At 42.6% G+C, this 16,937-nt stretch overlaps 1 protein-coding gene across 1 annotated transcript in view; it reads left to right on the forward strand.

Moving 5' to 3' along the window:
* The window catches only part of LOC135369654 (carboxypeptidase D-like), a 21,895-nt gene continuing 4,958 nt past the window's right edge, over window positions 1-16,937 (forward strand). The window contains exons 1-21 of the mRNA XM_064603143.1: window positions 1-906; window positions 1,721-1,863; window positions 3,431-3,600; window positions 3,744-3,843; window positions 4,168-4,387; window positions 4,453-4,644; window positions 6,201-6,487; window positions 7,055-7,157; window positions 7,300-7,442; window positions 7,629-7,795; window positions 8,212-8,476; window positions 8,742-8,844; window positions 9,625-9,874; window positions 10,525-10,693; window positions 10,953-11,061; window positions 11,459-11,599; window positions 14,103-14,283; window positions 14,351-14,546; window positions 14,610-14,745; window positions 15,939-16,166; window positions 16,839-16,906. Of these exons, the coding sequence (XP_064459213.1) occupies window positions 42-906; window positions 1,721-1,863; window positions 3,431-3,600; window positions 3,744-3,843; window positions 4,168-4,387; window positions 4,453-4,644; window positions 6,201-6,487; window positions 7,055-7,157; window positions 7,300-7,442; window positions 7,629-7,795; window positions 8,212-8,476; window positions 8,742-8,844; window positions 9,625-9,874; window positions 10,525-10,693; window positions 10,953-11,061; window positions 11,459-11,599; window positions 14,103-14,283; window positions 14,351-14,546; window positions 14,610-14,745; window positions 15,939-16,166; window positions 16,839-16,906 (4,236 nt within the window). The 5' untranslated portion in view covers window positions 1-41. The remainder of the gene's footprint in view (window positions 907-1,720; window positions 1,864-3,430; window positions 3,601-3,743; window positions 3,844-4,167; window positions 4,388-4,452; window positions 4,645-6,200; window positions 6,488-7,054; window positions 7,158-7,299; window positions 7,443-7,628; window positions 7,796-8,211; window positions 8,477-8,741; window positions 8,845-9,624; window positions 9,875-10,524; window positions 10,694-10,952; window positions 11,062-11,458; window positions 11,600-14,102; window positions 14,284-14,350; window positions 14,547-14,609; window positions 14,746-15,938; window positions 16,167-16,838; window positions 16,907-16,937) is intronic.

Raw genomic sequence — 16,937 nt, forward strand, 5'->3', positions numbered from 1 at the left:
TGCATGTTTTGCTTTTGCTTTGCGTGCGCTGTGTGAACAACATGGCGCAGAGCCTTGCGTTTGACGTGTGTGATCGTGTACGTTGCATTTTATGTTTATTTATAGTTATAATATCCTGTGTTGGAACTGCATGTGCATCATTTGGTGATAACACAACATTTCCTGTTGCGAGGTACTTGAACTATAATGAAACGACGACATTTCTGCATGAACTCTCCCGCAAGCACTCATCGCTTGCATCTGTTTACACTATTGGTAAAAGCGTTAAGGGTCGCGAATTGTGGGTGCTGAAAATAAGTACCGACGCGCACGTGCGCACAATGGGAAAGCCAGCTTTCAAGTACGTCGGAAATGTGCACGGCAACGAAGCGCTGGGCCGACAATTGCTGCTTTACCTTATGGAGTACCTCCTCGAAAACTACGGCTCTGATCCCCGTGTCACCAGACTCATCAACCACACGGAGATCCACATCTGTCCTTCGTTAAACCCCGACGGCTACGAGGATGCCACGGAAGGTGATTGTGAGGGAGCGAAAGAGGTATCTGGCCGACGGAACGCCCACGATGTGGACATCAACTCGGACTTCCCGGACCAATATGAGCGCTTTGGTTCCGAGACAGACGGCCGTCAACCAGAAACGTTAGCTGCCATGACGTGGATCGTGTCGAACCCATTCGTCCTCTCCGCCAACTTACACACCGGAAGCGTGGTTGCGAGCTACCCTTACGACAGTGCTCCACAAAGTGAAGGAGATGCGGTTTTGAGCCCGACGCCGGACGACGAGCTGTTCCGACACCTCGCAAAAACGTACGCCAAAAATCACAGAACTATGTTCAAGGGCAACCAGTGCGAGCAACAATTTAATGATGGCATTACAAATGGTGCAGAGTGGTCTGTCGTTCGTGGTAAGTTTTGCTGCTCTCTACAGCCGTTACGTCACTTGAAGTTGAGAGGTACTTGACTAGAACAGCGCAAGGTGTTGCACATTGCATTTACCTAAATATCAAGCTGGTGCAGAAGTGTTCTGCTTCTAATGATCATAGTTTGAGACGTTGTGCAAAAAAATTAATCAAGAATCTGCTGCACTTAAGCACAAGAAGAGATTAAACTGTGCCTGGAAAGCACAGCAATATGCACAAAATATGTATTTTGTATATATACACACTGCTCTACTCTAATTAGCTCTGCAAATTTATCGAGTTAGGTACACGACAGGTCTCGTGGGAACTCCCACATATTCATAATGGATATTTATTTATCTTTTTAGTATAGTTTGTCGATTGTTCATTGCAAAAGGCATTGCGATGCTACCCCTGTGGTATCCATTATTTATAAAGTTTTTTACACTGTAAATTAGGGGTACTGTTACTCTAAATGCAGATGCCACGATATTTTTGTGACCATATCTAAATGCGCTGGCTCAGATTTATCATTTCTGATGGTCGTCATAATAACGCACAAAATTGGTGCATGGATCATTTATTAACACAAGAGACCACCATATTTCGTTCCACCATATCATCTAACACAAAATCCAGTACGAAGAACAAAAGCAACGCTTGTAAACAGTACGGTGTATCTGGACTGCTTCTCTTTACTAGTATTTTGGGATGCTAGAAGTTTCCATTGATTTAGAATTTAGTCTAGAGCTTAGTCAGTAAAAGAAACAAGCGACATTGACAAGGTTAAAAACGGTGCTTCGTAATCTGCAACTTGCAGGTACAATGCAGGACTTCAACTATGTTTTTACAAATTGCATGGAGATTACGTTGGAGCTTTCATGTTGCAAGTATCCGCCAAGCAGTGAACTACAAAAAGAGTGGGATAACAACAGGAACGCCCTCCTGATTTACATGGAGCAGGTAAGAGGTTTAGGCTACAGGACCTGATATCTATGTTGCGGCATTAGAAATATGCCAGCAGCTTTATTATTATTACTTTCTTATACCAGTCTGGCGCTGCCAGCTGAGTAACTACTGTGAGAAGGAAGGAGAAAGGACTGTCCCCATTCCACTGCTTTTGTTTTGTATTGCCAGTTACTAGACACAGGAAGTAATTGCTTGCTTACTCAGCCATGAGGAAACTCATGAAACCAGTTTTCAGCTGTCAATAGCTCTCTCCCGACCCATTACGTCAAAGTCGTCTGAGTAGCGTACCATAATCACTTGTGTAATGGGGCCTAAAATAATGAAGTTAAAGTAATAATAGTTAAAGTAGTGGCATTTCTTGTATGAAGGTCACAGAGGACCTCACATTTTCACGTAAAAAAATTGACCCGCAAGAAATGTCTTGTGTACAGTGCATCCTGCACACGTGAGCTGCCTGCTGTTCAAACAGTCGTTTCTTCTCTCTTCTGTCATCGTTTCTCTTTCTGCGTGGACGAGTTCTCGTGTGATTCAGTCACTCTGAGCAAGTTGAGGCAAGAGGTCTGGAAAAACCATACTTGCACAGATAACACTCCAGCACAGGCACCTGCTGAAATAACAGGTCAATTTTAGATTAGCTCCAATTGGTTTTAAAAGTGATATCCAACTTTACAAGATGTTACATGAAATAATACACGCTCAATTTATAACTCTCGCCATAACATCATTTTACTTAATAAAGCTGGTCGCTTGCCAAAATACATGTTCATCCTTCGCTTAGGACACCACAGTACATGTGCTGAATGTAGTGCACATTTTTTATCCATTCTCTTTATGATATCCGTACAGCCTGAGAATGTTAAATTGTGACCCACGATAGCAGATCTCCTTCCTGTCCTTGGCCCCCATGCAGAACGGCCGACCTGACGACTTCCTAGTATTTTCCACACCTGTTATCTTTCTTCTGGCTGACGTATGACATTACACAGATATGTCCTTTGCCTCTTTCTCCCTCTATTTTTTTTTTCTTCTCCCTCTCTTGTTTTGCAATCCACTTGCACACCTGACATTGGAAGTTGCCTCTGTGAAAATTGTAATCCTGCCAATAACATTGCAGAACTCAGTCTCCTACCGGTTTTAAATGGGCAGTGCAGGCCTTTGGGGGAAAAATCATATGTGACGTTGGTTAACGTTTCAAATCTGAATTCATCGTGCTTTTGGAGCCTTGGGTATCATACCTTAGATATTATCGTGTAATACACATACATGTCAGGAATTGGCTTTAGCTGGGGTCACTTGCTTTTACACATTTTTGGTCACTTTGACAGAAATTGGCATCAACAAATGGGAGAGTGGGACAGAGTGATGTTTATACTATGCCACAGTACCTTTGGAAAAGATTTTGCTGTCCAGGACTTGATCCTGAAGGTTAACTTTTTCGCCGTCTCATATTTTGGCACACACCCACATATAACACCTTATTCGATGGTGTTAAGTTTAAAAGGTTTGTTTGTGTTAGAGATCCCCCGCGAGTTATATTAATGGGCGGCTGCGTGTCTCACAGGTGCATATGGGTGTGAAAGGTGTCGTTAAAGATGCCATTACAGGAGTGGGCATAGAGAAAGCTATCGTTACCGTGGAGGGCATAAATTACAACGTCACAACAACCGCAAGAGGAGAGTTCTGGAGGTTGCTTCTACCTGGAACCTACAACATCCACATTTCATCGCCTGGGTGAGTTCCGCTAACATGCTGCTGCGTACGCTAACAGTGTAGGCTTATTCTCACAATAATGTAATGGTCATTTCGATGTCAGCGTTCGTACGTAGTAACATCTTGACATGTGCACTATGTCTGCTAATGCCCTTTCTTATTAGGTATCGGAACATAACAAAAAGGAGTGTCAGAGTAGCTACTGGCGGTGCTACCTGGGTGGATGCTGCCCTCGAATCTGACAACACCTCGTCTAATGCAACAGTAAGTGCACAAGTCCCAGGCATGGGCCCCACAATTCATCCAAAGTCCCTGTCTTCCCCTATTAGTTCACCATCTTGAATCCTTATGTGCTGTTGCAACAAGAAATAGTCTAAACGTGATAGTCGTCGGAAAAAGCCAGGCAGCCCCCTGTGTGTTTCAGCCTCGGAACGGTTACTTTCCATCACGTTCAAGAAATCGTAGTTGCCGACCTGACAAGTGCGGGACGTTACACTGATGCGGAAACGGCAGCTGACATAAATTGTTCTAGTTGAATACACCGCCTGTTCGTTTCTTTTCAAAGTGCTCTTTTCTTTTCTTTTTCAGTCCGAGTCCTACCCACAGAACGCACCTCACGACCCAGACTTTGAGTTCCTCTCCCCTCCGGAATTCAAACATCATCACTTCCAAGAGATGGAGGCTATTGTGAAGGACATAGCGAAGAACTACCCCACTATCACCCGCCTGTTCAGCATTGGAAAATCTGTTCAGGGCCGAGACCTCTATGTCCTCGAGATCAGTGACAACCCTGGAATTCATGAACCAGGTACACGGTGCCATTTTACGAGCGACGGTGTACGACCTGCTGGTGTCTGCTTTTGCGTATCCTAGGTGAACCAGAGTTCAAGTACATTGCCAACATCCACGGAAATGAGGTTGTGGGCCGTGAGCTGCTACTGCTGCTAATGCGACTCTTGTGTGAGCAGTATGGCCGCTCCCAACGCCTCACTTCTCTGGTCAACAACACCCGAATATTCATGATGCCTTCCATGAACCCCGATGGCTATGAGATGTCCCAAGAGAGTGAGTGATGCGTTGTTGTCGCCTTAGTTTGTGTGGAACTTGTGGTTTGAACAAGGTTCTCCTCCCAATATGTTCATTATATTTAGGGCCTGACTTTTTAGGGTTAAACCCGTATCCGCCCGATATTTACCCCCCCGCCCCCTGTTTAACAGCTCCTTACGTAAAGCTAGATTGTTTACTTCCTTATTTCCAGAAACCTAAAAAACCCAAAAGCGCAAAGGCCTAATTATATGTATTGCAGTTATCAATCCAGGCTATGATAGATGGATCCACTGTTGCACTATGTTATGATGCCGCATGGAAATATGAGAGTGACAGGCTACAAGATACATGAAGGGAGAACAATGCACAAGTGGTCGTATAGGAATACAAACATGAGTACAGCGACAGAGAGAATGAAAGCGTGATGTAGAAACTAGAACCCGTCTTAGCTGCTGCTTACACAGAACAAGGTCTGAAAGGATAATAGCACATTGGATGAGAAAACATGAAAGGGATGGGATATATACTGGAGTGCTTCAAATGTTTCTGCTACAAATACTTGTATTGGAAGTTTGTAGATATCAAACACAGCAAATAAAAAGGGGTATTTAGGTGCAGTGAAAGCATAATTTCAGCTTACATTTGTTCGATCTGACTGCATAAAAGTGTGAGCAGCCTAAGATAGTTTTTTTAATGATTGGGTTCTTCTTTTAAAAACTCCTGAAAATATTATTAGTATGATCGAAAAGGTCTGCTCATATAGTTCCATGAAAAGTGACGCTGAGCTCAAGCAATGTTCTGCACACTTTCTCGAAAGTATTAAAAAGGGCTCCTATACAAATATCTTGAACACTTCCAAATTAAAGAAACAAGAAAAATACTACCAAGGAAGTGCAAGATCACACCACAAAGTTATATGAAAGTGGGTTATGGTTAACATGAATTCATAATACAGCACAGTGGTATGAGAGACTAGTGACAGAGTAGTAGAAGACACACCTATAAAAGTGACGCAGAATTTCTAGAAAGCCGCTTTTGAAGCCTTGGGTTTCATATCTTTTAACATGTATACAAAAGGTAGCTAAGCACACACATATGACATCATTGTTCACTGCTGCATGGTTGTAACAACAATAGTTGGGCTAGTTGGTAATATTGATGCATCTTAAGGCGCAACACACACGGACAAGAGGGAGACACACACTCGCGCCTGTGCATGGTTGTGCCTTAATGCTGAAACATGCTCGATATACAAGTTAGCACTAACTCCACTGCTGTGGTTAACAGAAACTATGTTCGCATTGCTGACATCCCAATACCTTATCAGTGAATACTTGTCAGTGAATACTGTGAAGGTGAAACACAACCATGAAATACCTTCTATGTCAAAATATACTGGCAAAACACTGGCGGCATTGTCTTTCAAATGGCAGCCGGTACTAACAAAAAATAAGGTAATGTGACTCATGAGTCAGCTGTCTGGTTTTTTGTTTATTCTTGCTTCCTTAAATTTGTCACCTTGTAATTTGTATGTACTTTAGTCACTTAGCTGCAATTGACTGATTATTTTGCAGAGGACTACGGAAGCGTGTCCGGACGCTTCAATGCCCATAACGTAGATCTCAACAGGGATTTCCCCGACCAATTCCTGCCTAACAGGACTGGGACAACCCGTGAAGTTGAGACTGAAGCCATGATGCGGTTTGTGCTTGCCCAACCAGTGGTGCTCTCTGGAAGCCTTCACGGTGGAGCCCTTGTGGCAAATTACCCATACGATGCTAGCCCAAAGCATTCAGACAGAGCATATAGTAAGACGCCTGATGATGCGTTGTTTCGTTACATTGCCCTCAGCTACTCGAAGGTGAGTCAGATTGACACGGAGATTGTCAGGCTTCGTAAAGGGACAGTTTGCTCTCTAAGCATCAATCGTCAAGTACATTAGGGAGAGATCTTTCCTTTTGAGACAAAGACATCGTTTGGAAACATTAAGAAGGAAATCATTGATATGCCGTTTTAGCCTTGCTCGTATTATGTACATGCACCTAGTATTTGCATGCATAATATAATACAGATTTATTACAAATGTGGTGCATTTCATTTATGTCTCATTGCTATTCCCCGGACATTTGTTGCCGCTGCCTGCTGTACGTGAAGCCGCAACATCTCTCAAGCTTTTCGAAGCTTTTTTAGCCCGGCTTCACCCATCATTCCGTATGGAAATAAACAAATTGAATTGAATTGAAATATTTGTACAAGGCAGTGACAGCACAGGACTGGAATTTCTTTTGTGCTGCTCTTGTTTGTCACATGCTATGCTAAAAGACACATCAACAATCATGTAGCTGTAGAAGTAAAACAGTGAAAATGAAAAGGCAGTTGTAAAGGCTTGCCATGAGAGCTCCTCATGTCATGCAACCTTCACTTTCAGGCTCATCCCACAATGCATCTCGGTAGGCCATGCCCAAAAGGTCCCATGGATGATGAGTTTAAAGATGGGATTACCAATGGCGCTGCATGGTATAACCTTTATGGTGAGCATTGATACAGCTTGCAACTTGCAGTAATTAATCACTGAGCAAGCAAATGTTGAGACCCTTCTGTTACACGTTGAAAATTGTTATGAAATTTTAATGATTACGATCATTACAGTTAACATGGTACCATGCATTTCAGGCGGCATGCAAGATTTTAACTACCTGAAGAGCAACAGCTTTGAATTGACAATAGAGATGGGTTGCTTCAAGTACCCACCAGCCAGTATGCTACCCAAGCTATGGAATGATCACAAACGTCCGCTGGTTGTCTTTATGGAACAAGTATGACTAGCATTTGTGCATTATTTACTCGCGCAATATACCACAATGTCATTTGCCCTGCACTTCCTTTCTTTTCTCCTGCTGCATTCACCAGCATTACTTCCGCTGCTGCAGGAAGCACCAAAGTTCGAATGATCAAGCTAGTCTTTCAGTGCTGATGGACGGTTTCTTTTTCCCTTTCTGCAGACCCACATTGGAGTTAAGGGATTTGTAACCGATGAAAATGGAAACCCTATTACAAACGCCACAATACACGTCAGAGGTATTTCCCACGATGTTCGAACTGCCAAGGACGGTGATTTTTGGAGGCTTTTGGTTCCTGGCACCTACTCTGTCTCTGCATTAATAGACGGGTATGTAGCAGCATTGCAAGGGACTCTGTGCTAATGAATAGAGCCTGAAGTTTTAGGGTTTAACCAGGTTTTCCCCCTGAATTTGCACCCCAAATTGAAGGTAGCCTCTTTAGGGCGAAACCAGATTTTCACCCGGCAAATTGCCCTCACTGAGACGTCTGTAGGAATGTGCACTAACTTGTTTGGCACCAAATGCAGTTACATCACCATTTGTACCAAACCAGTACAGTTAGTTTGAGTAACTGAGCCAGATTTTTTTTCACCTGAAGTCGCATGAATTTAGAGCACATGTTCATTTACCTGATTTTTACCACCCCTGATTTAGAAAAAAAATATTTCCCGAAAACTTCAGGCTCTACTAATGAAGTTGAGGGTTATCATTTCTGATAAGCCATATATATGTTACTGCGTGTCAGGTTCCCGTCGCCAGCGCAGCGAGTCGTCGTGACCGAAGGCAAAAGTGCAGTGGCAAACTTCACCATGAACCGTGCCCACGCACGCTGGTCCAAGAAACGTGACATGTTGATTGGTGAAAACATGGAGGCGCGTTACCTCTCTGCCGAGGAGCTGAGTAACTTGATAATGCAACTGCGTTCCACTCATAACGATATAATGGAAGTGAAAGACAGCCACGATCCACAAGGAAAGAAGGCCCTTGAGCTGATCCGAATTACCGGAAAGGTGAGCGGCGTTCGCTTCTTGGGCGATTTCTTCAGCATTTTCTTTGCGTATTATGGCATCATGTAGATTTGGTGACATTCAAGCTCCAATGTGCACTATCCTACCTTCGATTGTGCCACACTTTGTGATCCAGTGCAATCTATGCTTATGCAGCAATCCGTGCAATACTACACGGATTAGCCATTTCATGAAAGAGGCATCCTGTGTGAAACATGCATAAGCAGTACTGCTTGGGCCTCATTTGCACCTCAATGTTTCTTGTCAGGGACCAAAAACAAAGCCAGAGGTGCTTCTAATCGCTGGTCTTCAAGGAGATCGACCTGTCGGAAGAGAGATGCTGGTTCGTCTTGCAAGACACTTGCTAATTGGTGAGGCAATAACCAGGCTTGTATTACAAAATTAATAAGAATAAACTTGAAAATTGCAATTATACCAGACATTAGTGCCAGAGGCCATTTGGGAGAAATACTGTCACGAGTGGTGTGCAAAGAGCAAAATTTTGCTAGCAAATTAAGACAAGTAAAGCTGTAATTGGTCAGTGAAAACTTCATACATGTTTTCCAATTGTATGAGCCACAGCCACAAAATAATGATAAATATTCAGTGGCACAAATCATTGTTCTGTTGTCACTCCAGTAGGGTTAATGTGTTTCTCTTGTAAAGACTTTTGTGTAACACTGGATTTCTCTGCCTCGGGCATATAATTAGCAAAAGTGTGTGTGAAAGTTCAGATGAATTCATGTAGTATGAGTATGACCAATGGCGAGGTGGTTCCATTCATGGAATCACTGGTTCTATGCGTAATTTGTGACCTTAACTGAGAGAACACAGAGAACAGAATTGTTACATTGTAGAACCTCGATAGTGCAGTAATGCCCAACAATAGTAAATGGTAATGCCCAACCCAAATTCCTCGGATATATACAACATTATTAGTTGACCTCGGACATAATATTGTGATGCAGCGCGCAAAAAATAGACTAACTGCTTTAGCTGGCTCTAAAAATAGCCAGAAACCTTTGATATGTATCCCTTTCCTATATACATACATACATACATGACATGTGGAGAGAGGCATGCTGTCACATACTCCTGGATGATAGCTTAATTTTGTGTTTTCATTAACTGCTCTTTCATGCTCTACACAGGTTACAAGAAGGGAAACAGACGGATCAAGGCCTTGCTGGACAAGGTCGCTGTCCATTTGGTACCCGTTGTTGGGGACTTTGTGCAAGCACAGCCAGGCACTTGCAAGGCAATAAGAAGAACCGATGTACCTGACATAGAAGAGGGTTTTGAAAGTGAACGTCTGCCACCAGCTGAGGCGCTGAAGATGAGTATGGCATCATACCACTATGTAGCAGGACTGATGCTCGAGTCTGGAGGCTACGGCATAAGGTTCGCTTCCTTTCATTTCTTTATAGTGACACAGAAACAAGCGTTCTGTTACAGAGAGCGTACAAGCTTGAAAACTGATCTGCATAATCTGAGATGTGAAACGTTTCTGATTTTCAAAGCTAATTAATATTGAGGGTCTCGGGGACCAAGGATCTTTGTTTGACTTATCAGGCTCTTGTCTATATACATGTACATACTGTCGAAGTCGTTTTCCGCCACAATGAAAAGCTTGAATTAACCTGTTTTCCAATGAACTGAAAACATAGTGGACCACCCAAAAAATTTGAAATTTGTTTAAATTATCCAGGTTTGAATTTATGCGAGTCTACCGTATTCCTCTTTCAGTGTTGTTCAGGACAGTGGGTGTGCTATCTTGTCAGTTTGATCATTACATGATTTTGTGCTTCCCACAAATCTACATTTGAAAAAACTTCAGGTGTAGAATGATTTGTCCTGCACTTTTGTTCTTCATGGCATGTAGGCACAACTGCTCACTGCTTGTCAGGACACTTGTCCATGAAGTACTTTTAACTTGCATTGTATATTGTTTTCTGGAGGTTTTCTTTCGTTGAACGATTTTTCAAATGAGCCGAGCCCTCAGAAAAGTGTGACGGTATGGAGCATAAAGCAAAATCAATTCTGCGTTACAGGATTCCCAATAATGCTACAAACAGTGGTGTGTGGGACAACGTAACAACTGATGCTCTACTGAAAGGCTTTAGCAAGACTCTGGGCAAGAAGGAATGTTCAGTACCCCTGCAGACTGTCACAAATGGATCATTCTTGAGCTATGCATATTCAAAACATGGAACACTCATGGTGAGGGATGTTGTTTATGCAACCACTAACAGTATTCATCTATCGGTGCAGCATGCATGGCAATCGATGTGGCATTCCTAACATAACCCTGAGCTTGAAGTGGGATGAACAATTACGTAAGATGTGGACAAGATGAGACCTATTCTACATGCATAAGATAGACCCAACATTATTTTGCATGTATTACTTGCCTGTTACTATCTCTGTGAGCCATGTAGGTACTCAGTTTAAAATGTTTTCTTTTTTTCTGTACTTGTAGTTGTCTGTGCACATTGACTGCTGCAGTTACCCTCTATCCAGTGAGTTGCCTGAACTCTGGATGAGAAGCTTGGAGCCGCTTTTGCAGTTTGTGGAAGCTGCTGGAACTGGTGTGTAATAGCTTATTCTATGGTCGGTGCTCTCCCCAACTGTAGCACAACCCCTTTTTCGCCTTTTATACAAAAATGTGCACTAGTTTCCTTTACAGTTTCACAATACAGTGGTATTTGTCGATACAATCCTGTGCAGTGTAGCGTTAGACATATAATTAATAACTGTAAAAACAATAAGAAAACATGTAGTAAGTCCTGTTTTTTTCCCCTTGATTTGCTTTGGGGTAAAACCAGAGAGACCCCAAAGATGAACTTGCCACAACACAGATTTATCAACGAACACGGGTATACCAGAGAACACTAAGCGCTGTGCGACGCGAAAAGAGTTAATTCTTCTTTTTTGCTGTAAATTTACAAACATTTTAACAAGTTTTGTATGATATTCTCTTCGAAGTAATCCATGGGACAGTGACAGATGAATATGGAAGCGTCATCAACGAATCCACAGTCACAATGCAAAGCAGCAAGCGCCCAGTACCAGTCAGCAATGGCGCCTTCTTTATTACCACAGCACCCGGGAAAGTGGTGCTCACTGGTGAGGCAGCCGTTGCACTTTTGAGCAACATTCTCATTGGCCTTACTTGGCAGCTCTTTCTCTGATGCACATATCTGTACGAGAGGAAACTGAATGGGATCACTACTATTTTTTTTTCATGTTCCTGTTTTTATACTTTTGTAATCTGTTGTACTTCTTGTTGCTGCTGTATTTATTTCATGTACATGGTGAGCTTAGCAAACATTACACATTTCAATCATATTGCAGAAACACAACATGGGGTCTATCTCATCTCAAACTTTGCGGGTTAATAGTCATTTGTTCCATGTTGTATTGTACCTTTTTTTTTTGTGTGTGTAAATGTATTGTCCTGTAGACACACGAAGCGCTCCGCAAACACCAAGCGCCACCTATGAGAGTCTCTGCGAAAAATGCCATCAACAGTGTTGAAGGTATCAAAAGACTGCAATGCGGAACTCCTGGCAACAGCCAGACGTTATTCGTGAGGCTCCTGAACTAGCACTTGCTCTATCCTGAAAGGGTGTATGTGCTGGAACTATGTAACTAAATGGCTGCAAGTCAGTTTAATGGCAGTTTAATGTGGGATAGGCCCCATGTCGTATTTTTTAATGACATGATCAATATGTGTAACGTCTGCTAAATTCACCCTGTAATTTTAACGCACTGCCCAAAAGTGTACAACGCACAAAATACTAGCATTGCTTTCAGTGTGTCTACGCAGTGCTGTGCACTAGGTCACAGCCACAAGGCTCAGGGTCTCGATCATTTAAGTGCCTTAGCTCGGCCTTAACAATCTCTACTTCAGGCTGCGCTACTTCTCTAGCGTGCCTGAATAGTAGTGACTGTAATGTGTGAAGCATGCTAATAGTTGAATATGGGTAGAGGTCTATTACCTCTATGTTTGTTTGCTATTTAAGCACTTGTTCGCCGATTGTATTGATGTCTTGGAGTTGGTGAACTGCATTCAAATGCAGAAAAAAAGGTCACACTTGCTAATGGTGATATTGTCTTTTTAACATGCAGCCCTGGTGATTTGGAAAGTAAGTGAGCTGGTGGGAACACTGTCTCGTGCTTTCACTGTGCAATCTCGAACACCTGTATACTAATGTCTGATAAGTTATTGTAGGAGAAATCCAAGATTGTCTTCCAATTGCTGAGCAATTATGCGCAAATAAATATTTTATGGATTTTAGTTTGGTGGAGGTGTATTGAAACATGCTTGCACGTGCACATTTGAGCCTGTCTTTCACAGCTAATACAATGCTGCAAAGCTATATTACAATATAAGTGTTACAATGGATGCTTCCACATGAGTGGTACGACCTGGAAACTAGTAGCAAGCATTTTCTAGCTTACTCGTAATTAAACCTGACGGATATTACAGTTGAGCAAATAAGTAAGAGGCAAGCAAGCTGGAAGTTTGTCCCTTTGTGGACAAGACACATTGTGTCCTCAGCTATTCACTGTTTCAGTTCATTTTAAATATGGAAAGTCCTTGAACAGACCATTACACATGATTTGATTTTTTTAATAAGCTTTACAGCATGTCTAATGCACAACCTACCTAAGTAGGGCATACAATACAACATCAAACTCAAGGCGATGTGGGTCCCTTCACAAAGAACTCCCTATGCCACTGTAGCCTTCAAGTTCAATAAAGGACGATATTTTCTATACGATATGTTTGAGAGAACGAAATCAGAAGAACCTTCCTTTCTAGCAAGATACTGTTGCACATTCTCTTCTAGCAGAAGTAATTATATGTGGACGACTTCCATATATTACAGTGTTCTAAGAATAACCATTATGCTTAAGAGCAAGTACATATACACGTCTATGTTGCACATCAATTTCGGTGCAGCAAAATATTTCATACAACGAAGGAAATCTCGATCCCCATTAATTTAGTTTTTTGATGTTCGACTGTGTAATTATTACTGGAAGAACTACAAAATTGGTGCCAAATTAGTGGCTTCACTCTCTTTCAAGAAACGTGGTGTTGTAACTTCTTTGCAACAAAATTAATGTTGCAGCATAATTTCGGGCAGATTCACCATGCATTGCTTGTATGCCTCAGATACAATACACACCACTAAGCAACCTCAATTTGTGTGGGGAACTTTTGCTTAAGTGAACAGCAAGCGGGTCTCTTGCATGTGCTTATCTAAATATTAAACTCACTGGTTAACACGAACGAAAAACCAGAAAGGATAGGATAGGAAAGGGACAGGATGTGTGTTTCACAAATCATTTCTCAGTGCATGCCATTTTTTCGAGTGAATGTAATGACTTCTGCAGTATTTGTTACATCGTTACAACAGAGTCACATGCAGTAATAACATGGAACTGAACATGCCCACCCGATTCAGCTTTCTTCGATACAATGTGGTGCCATTAAAAACTATTTTCTGTACACTACAGTAGGAAGTGAAGCGACCATTTGTAAGCATCAGCTATAACTATCCGACATGTCATTTCGTAATACCTGCACAGCCCATAAATGTTCCAATGTTTTTCACAGCATCTGCTCTCCGGTTCGAGATGAGAGTATCGAGGGTAGTGGTGTCAGGCGGGGACGTCACCAACCTGGCTATGGTCCTTGAGCCCGACTTATTCGAGCACAAGTACCACGGCTACGCAGAAATGGTACAACTGCTCAAAGACATTGCTCACAAACATCCAAACATCACTCATCTGTACAGGTAAAACAGATTTTCTGCTGAAAACATTTGGCAACTGCTCACTCACTCACTGACTTATCCATTCTAGCATGGGGCACAGCACAAAGGGCAAGGACATACCTGTATTGATAGTTGGAAAAAATGCAAACACCCACACCCCTGGCCACCCCGAGGTTGCCCTGTACGCTGGGGTTCGGGGTACAGACCGTGCCGCCTCTGAGGTCGTACTGCACCTGGCCCACACTTTGGTCACCCAACATCATCACATCCCTGAAATCAGACAGGCAAGTATTTGTGTACAGCCTTTCATCCGAGACACGTCAGATCGGATATGTTTTCGATTGCAGATCGTTTACCACTCGCGTATCCACATTGCACCAGTGCTCGACCCCGACAACATGGAGAGGGCTGCAGTCGGAGAGTGCACTCATGTGCCTGACCCAGCTGCTGCTAACATGGTGGACCTCTACTCTGCATTTGGAAGTAAGTAGGTCGTTCGTAGTACTTGCAAAGTGCTTAGATAAAATTTTATTCTAAATACAGTCAAACTCCTTTATAGCGAACACCTTTTTAACGAAAATACCACGTCAGCAAATTTTTTTGCGGTGCCGCTAGAGCCCTATAGGTCAAATAACGGACATCCTTTTTAACGAAAATACCTTTACTGCAAATTTTTTTTTTGCTGTCCCCCTGAGTTTCGTTGTAAAGAAGTTTGACTGTAGGTGTTTTCTGCAAATAGCCAAGTGGTATTCCAAAGGCAGCATTGAATGCATTTTCAAGCACGAACCACCAGGGGGTTCCACACAGCAGGCATAGACAGTACACCTAAGGGTCGCACCTGCTCTATTTTCTACATATTTTCTAGTATGTTAATAGAGTCCCTTCAGATAAACTGCCGCAGTCCTCGGTAATAGTTCCATGAAATGCCTTTTCTCATAATTAGGCCCTCGTGTTTTAGCCACGACCTACTCAATTATAACGACCATGTCATAGGCACCCCTTCCCAGCGCCGCATTTGGAAGCTAGCGGTGGCGCTACTCGTCGGCCTGGTTATTGCTTCCTCGATTTCTGCGATACTTTGTACTTCGGCTTACCTTAGTATTTTTGTACAAGTGGTGGATGTCCCACGAGGGATGCTTCTTTCTAAAGTTGATTATCATCATCATTCTACAAGTTTTCATAGGAGCTGTTGCTGATGTCTAATACGGTAGTCGTACGTCAGCTTCTGTGCATTAAAAATTCAAATTTCCATCGTCCAATCATGATGTAGTTCTCGCGGGTCGATGAGTAGCGCCCCTAGCGGATCGTGCGGACGGGCTCCTCCCGAAGAAAACTGTTTTTACCAAGTTTAATTGGGTTTTATAGGCGGTTATATAGGTACTATATAGGTTATATAGGTATAGGTTATATGGCTTTATAGGTATGGGTTTAACATAAGGGTCTACTCATGATCCACAATTGTGTAGGACAGTACTGGGGCTTGGTGGGAATTGGTTACCCCCAAAACAGTTCAGTACTGTCCCTCATACAGCCCGCCACAGCCTGAGGCAATCTGAGGTTCAGGATGACTATTCAACACATCCATTACTACTTTGCACATCCAGAAACCACTTGACTCGTATCACCATTCCTGGTTAGCGTCACGGGAGAAACCCTTTACTGTTTTCTCGTTTCAGAACACTCTGCAAGCTCCCATCCTGAAGTGCAGGCCGTAGAGAAATGGATAGGAAAGATACCATTTGTCACGTCACTTGCCATTATTAGTGGTGGTCATACCGCCGCAGTGGTTTTGCCACAAAGCATCAATAGGGCAGACCACGACGTGCTGTCTGCTCTTGCTAAGGCTTACGCAGAGTTCAACTACGAGGCTTCTGAAGAATATGCGGGATGCACTGCAAATAAAAGTGAGTGTGAATCGGTATGGTAGGTTTAACATTGGACCCATCCCGTATGTTCCAGCTTGATGAGTTTTGCAACTCATGCCATGTTCCTTCTGGGATACATTCTCTAGTTGTATTTTATCCTGGCTGACAGGCGTCCGTAAGACCAGCAGTGTCCAGCTGTTTGAAGACAGCATCTGTGCAGGCCTTGGCAGCTTACATGGCAGATGCAAAAGAAATTTTGCCATCTGCTTTTTTATATATATATATATATATAATATATAGAGAGCCTGAAGTTCTCGGGAAATATTTTTTCCTACATTCGGGGGGGTAAAAATTGGGTAAATAAACGTGTGCACTAAATTCATGCAAATTCGGGTGAAAAAACTTCCAGTACGCTAAATTTGGGGAGAAATCGGACTCAGTTATTCAAACTAATTGTAGCGGTTTGGTACAAATGGTGATGTAGCTGCATTTTTCTGCCAAACAAGTAAGTTAGTGCATTCCTAAAGAGGCAACCTTCAATTTGGGGTGCAAATTCGGGGAAGAATCGGGTAAAACCCTAAAACTTCAGGCTCTAAATATATATACGATAGTCATGTTACTCCACAGAAAATAGTGCATCATGCACGCTAAAAATAGTGTTTACCAAAGCCACCATGGTGCCACCAATGTATGCATTCTATTACATTCCAGGCGCTGTCCCAGAAGGCATGCCTATTGAAGTGAACTCTGAATACAAACTTCCAGACGGATTCATTACGGTATGCAGCATGTTTTTTTTTCTTCTTCTTC

This window comes from Ornithodoros turicata, chromosome 10 (genome assembly GCF_037126465.1).
Source record: "Ornithodoros turicata isolate Travis chromosome 10, ASM3712646v1, whole genome shotgun sequence".
Classification (NCBI taxonomy): Eukaryota; Metazoa; Arthropoda; class Arachnida; order Ixodida; family Argasidae; genus Ornithodoros; species Ornithodoros turicata.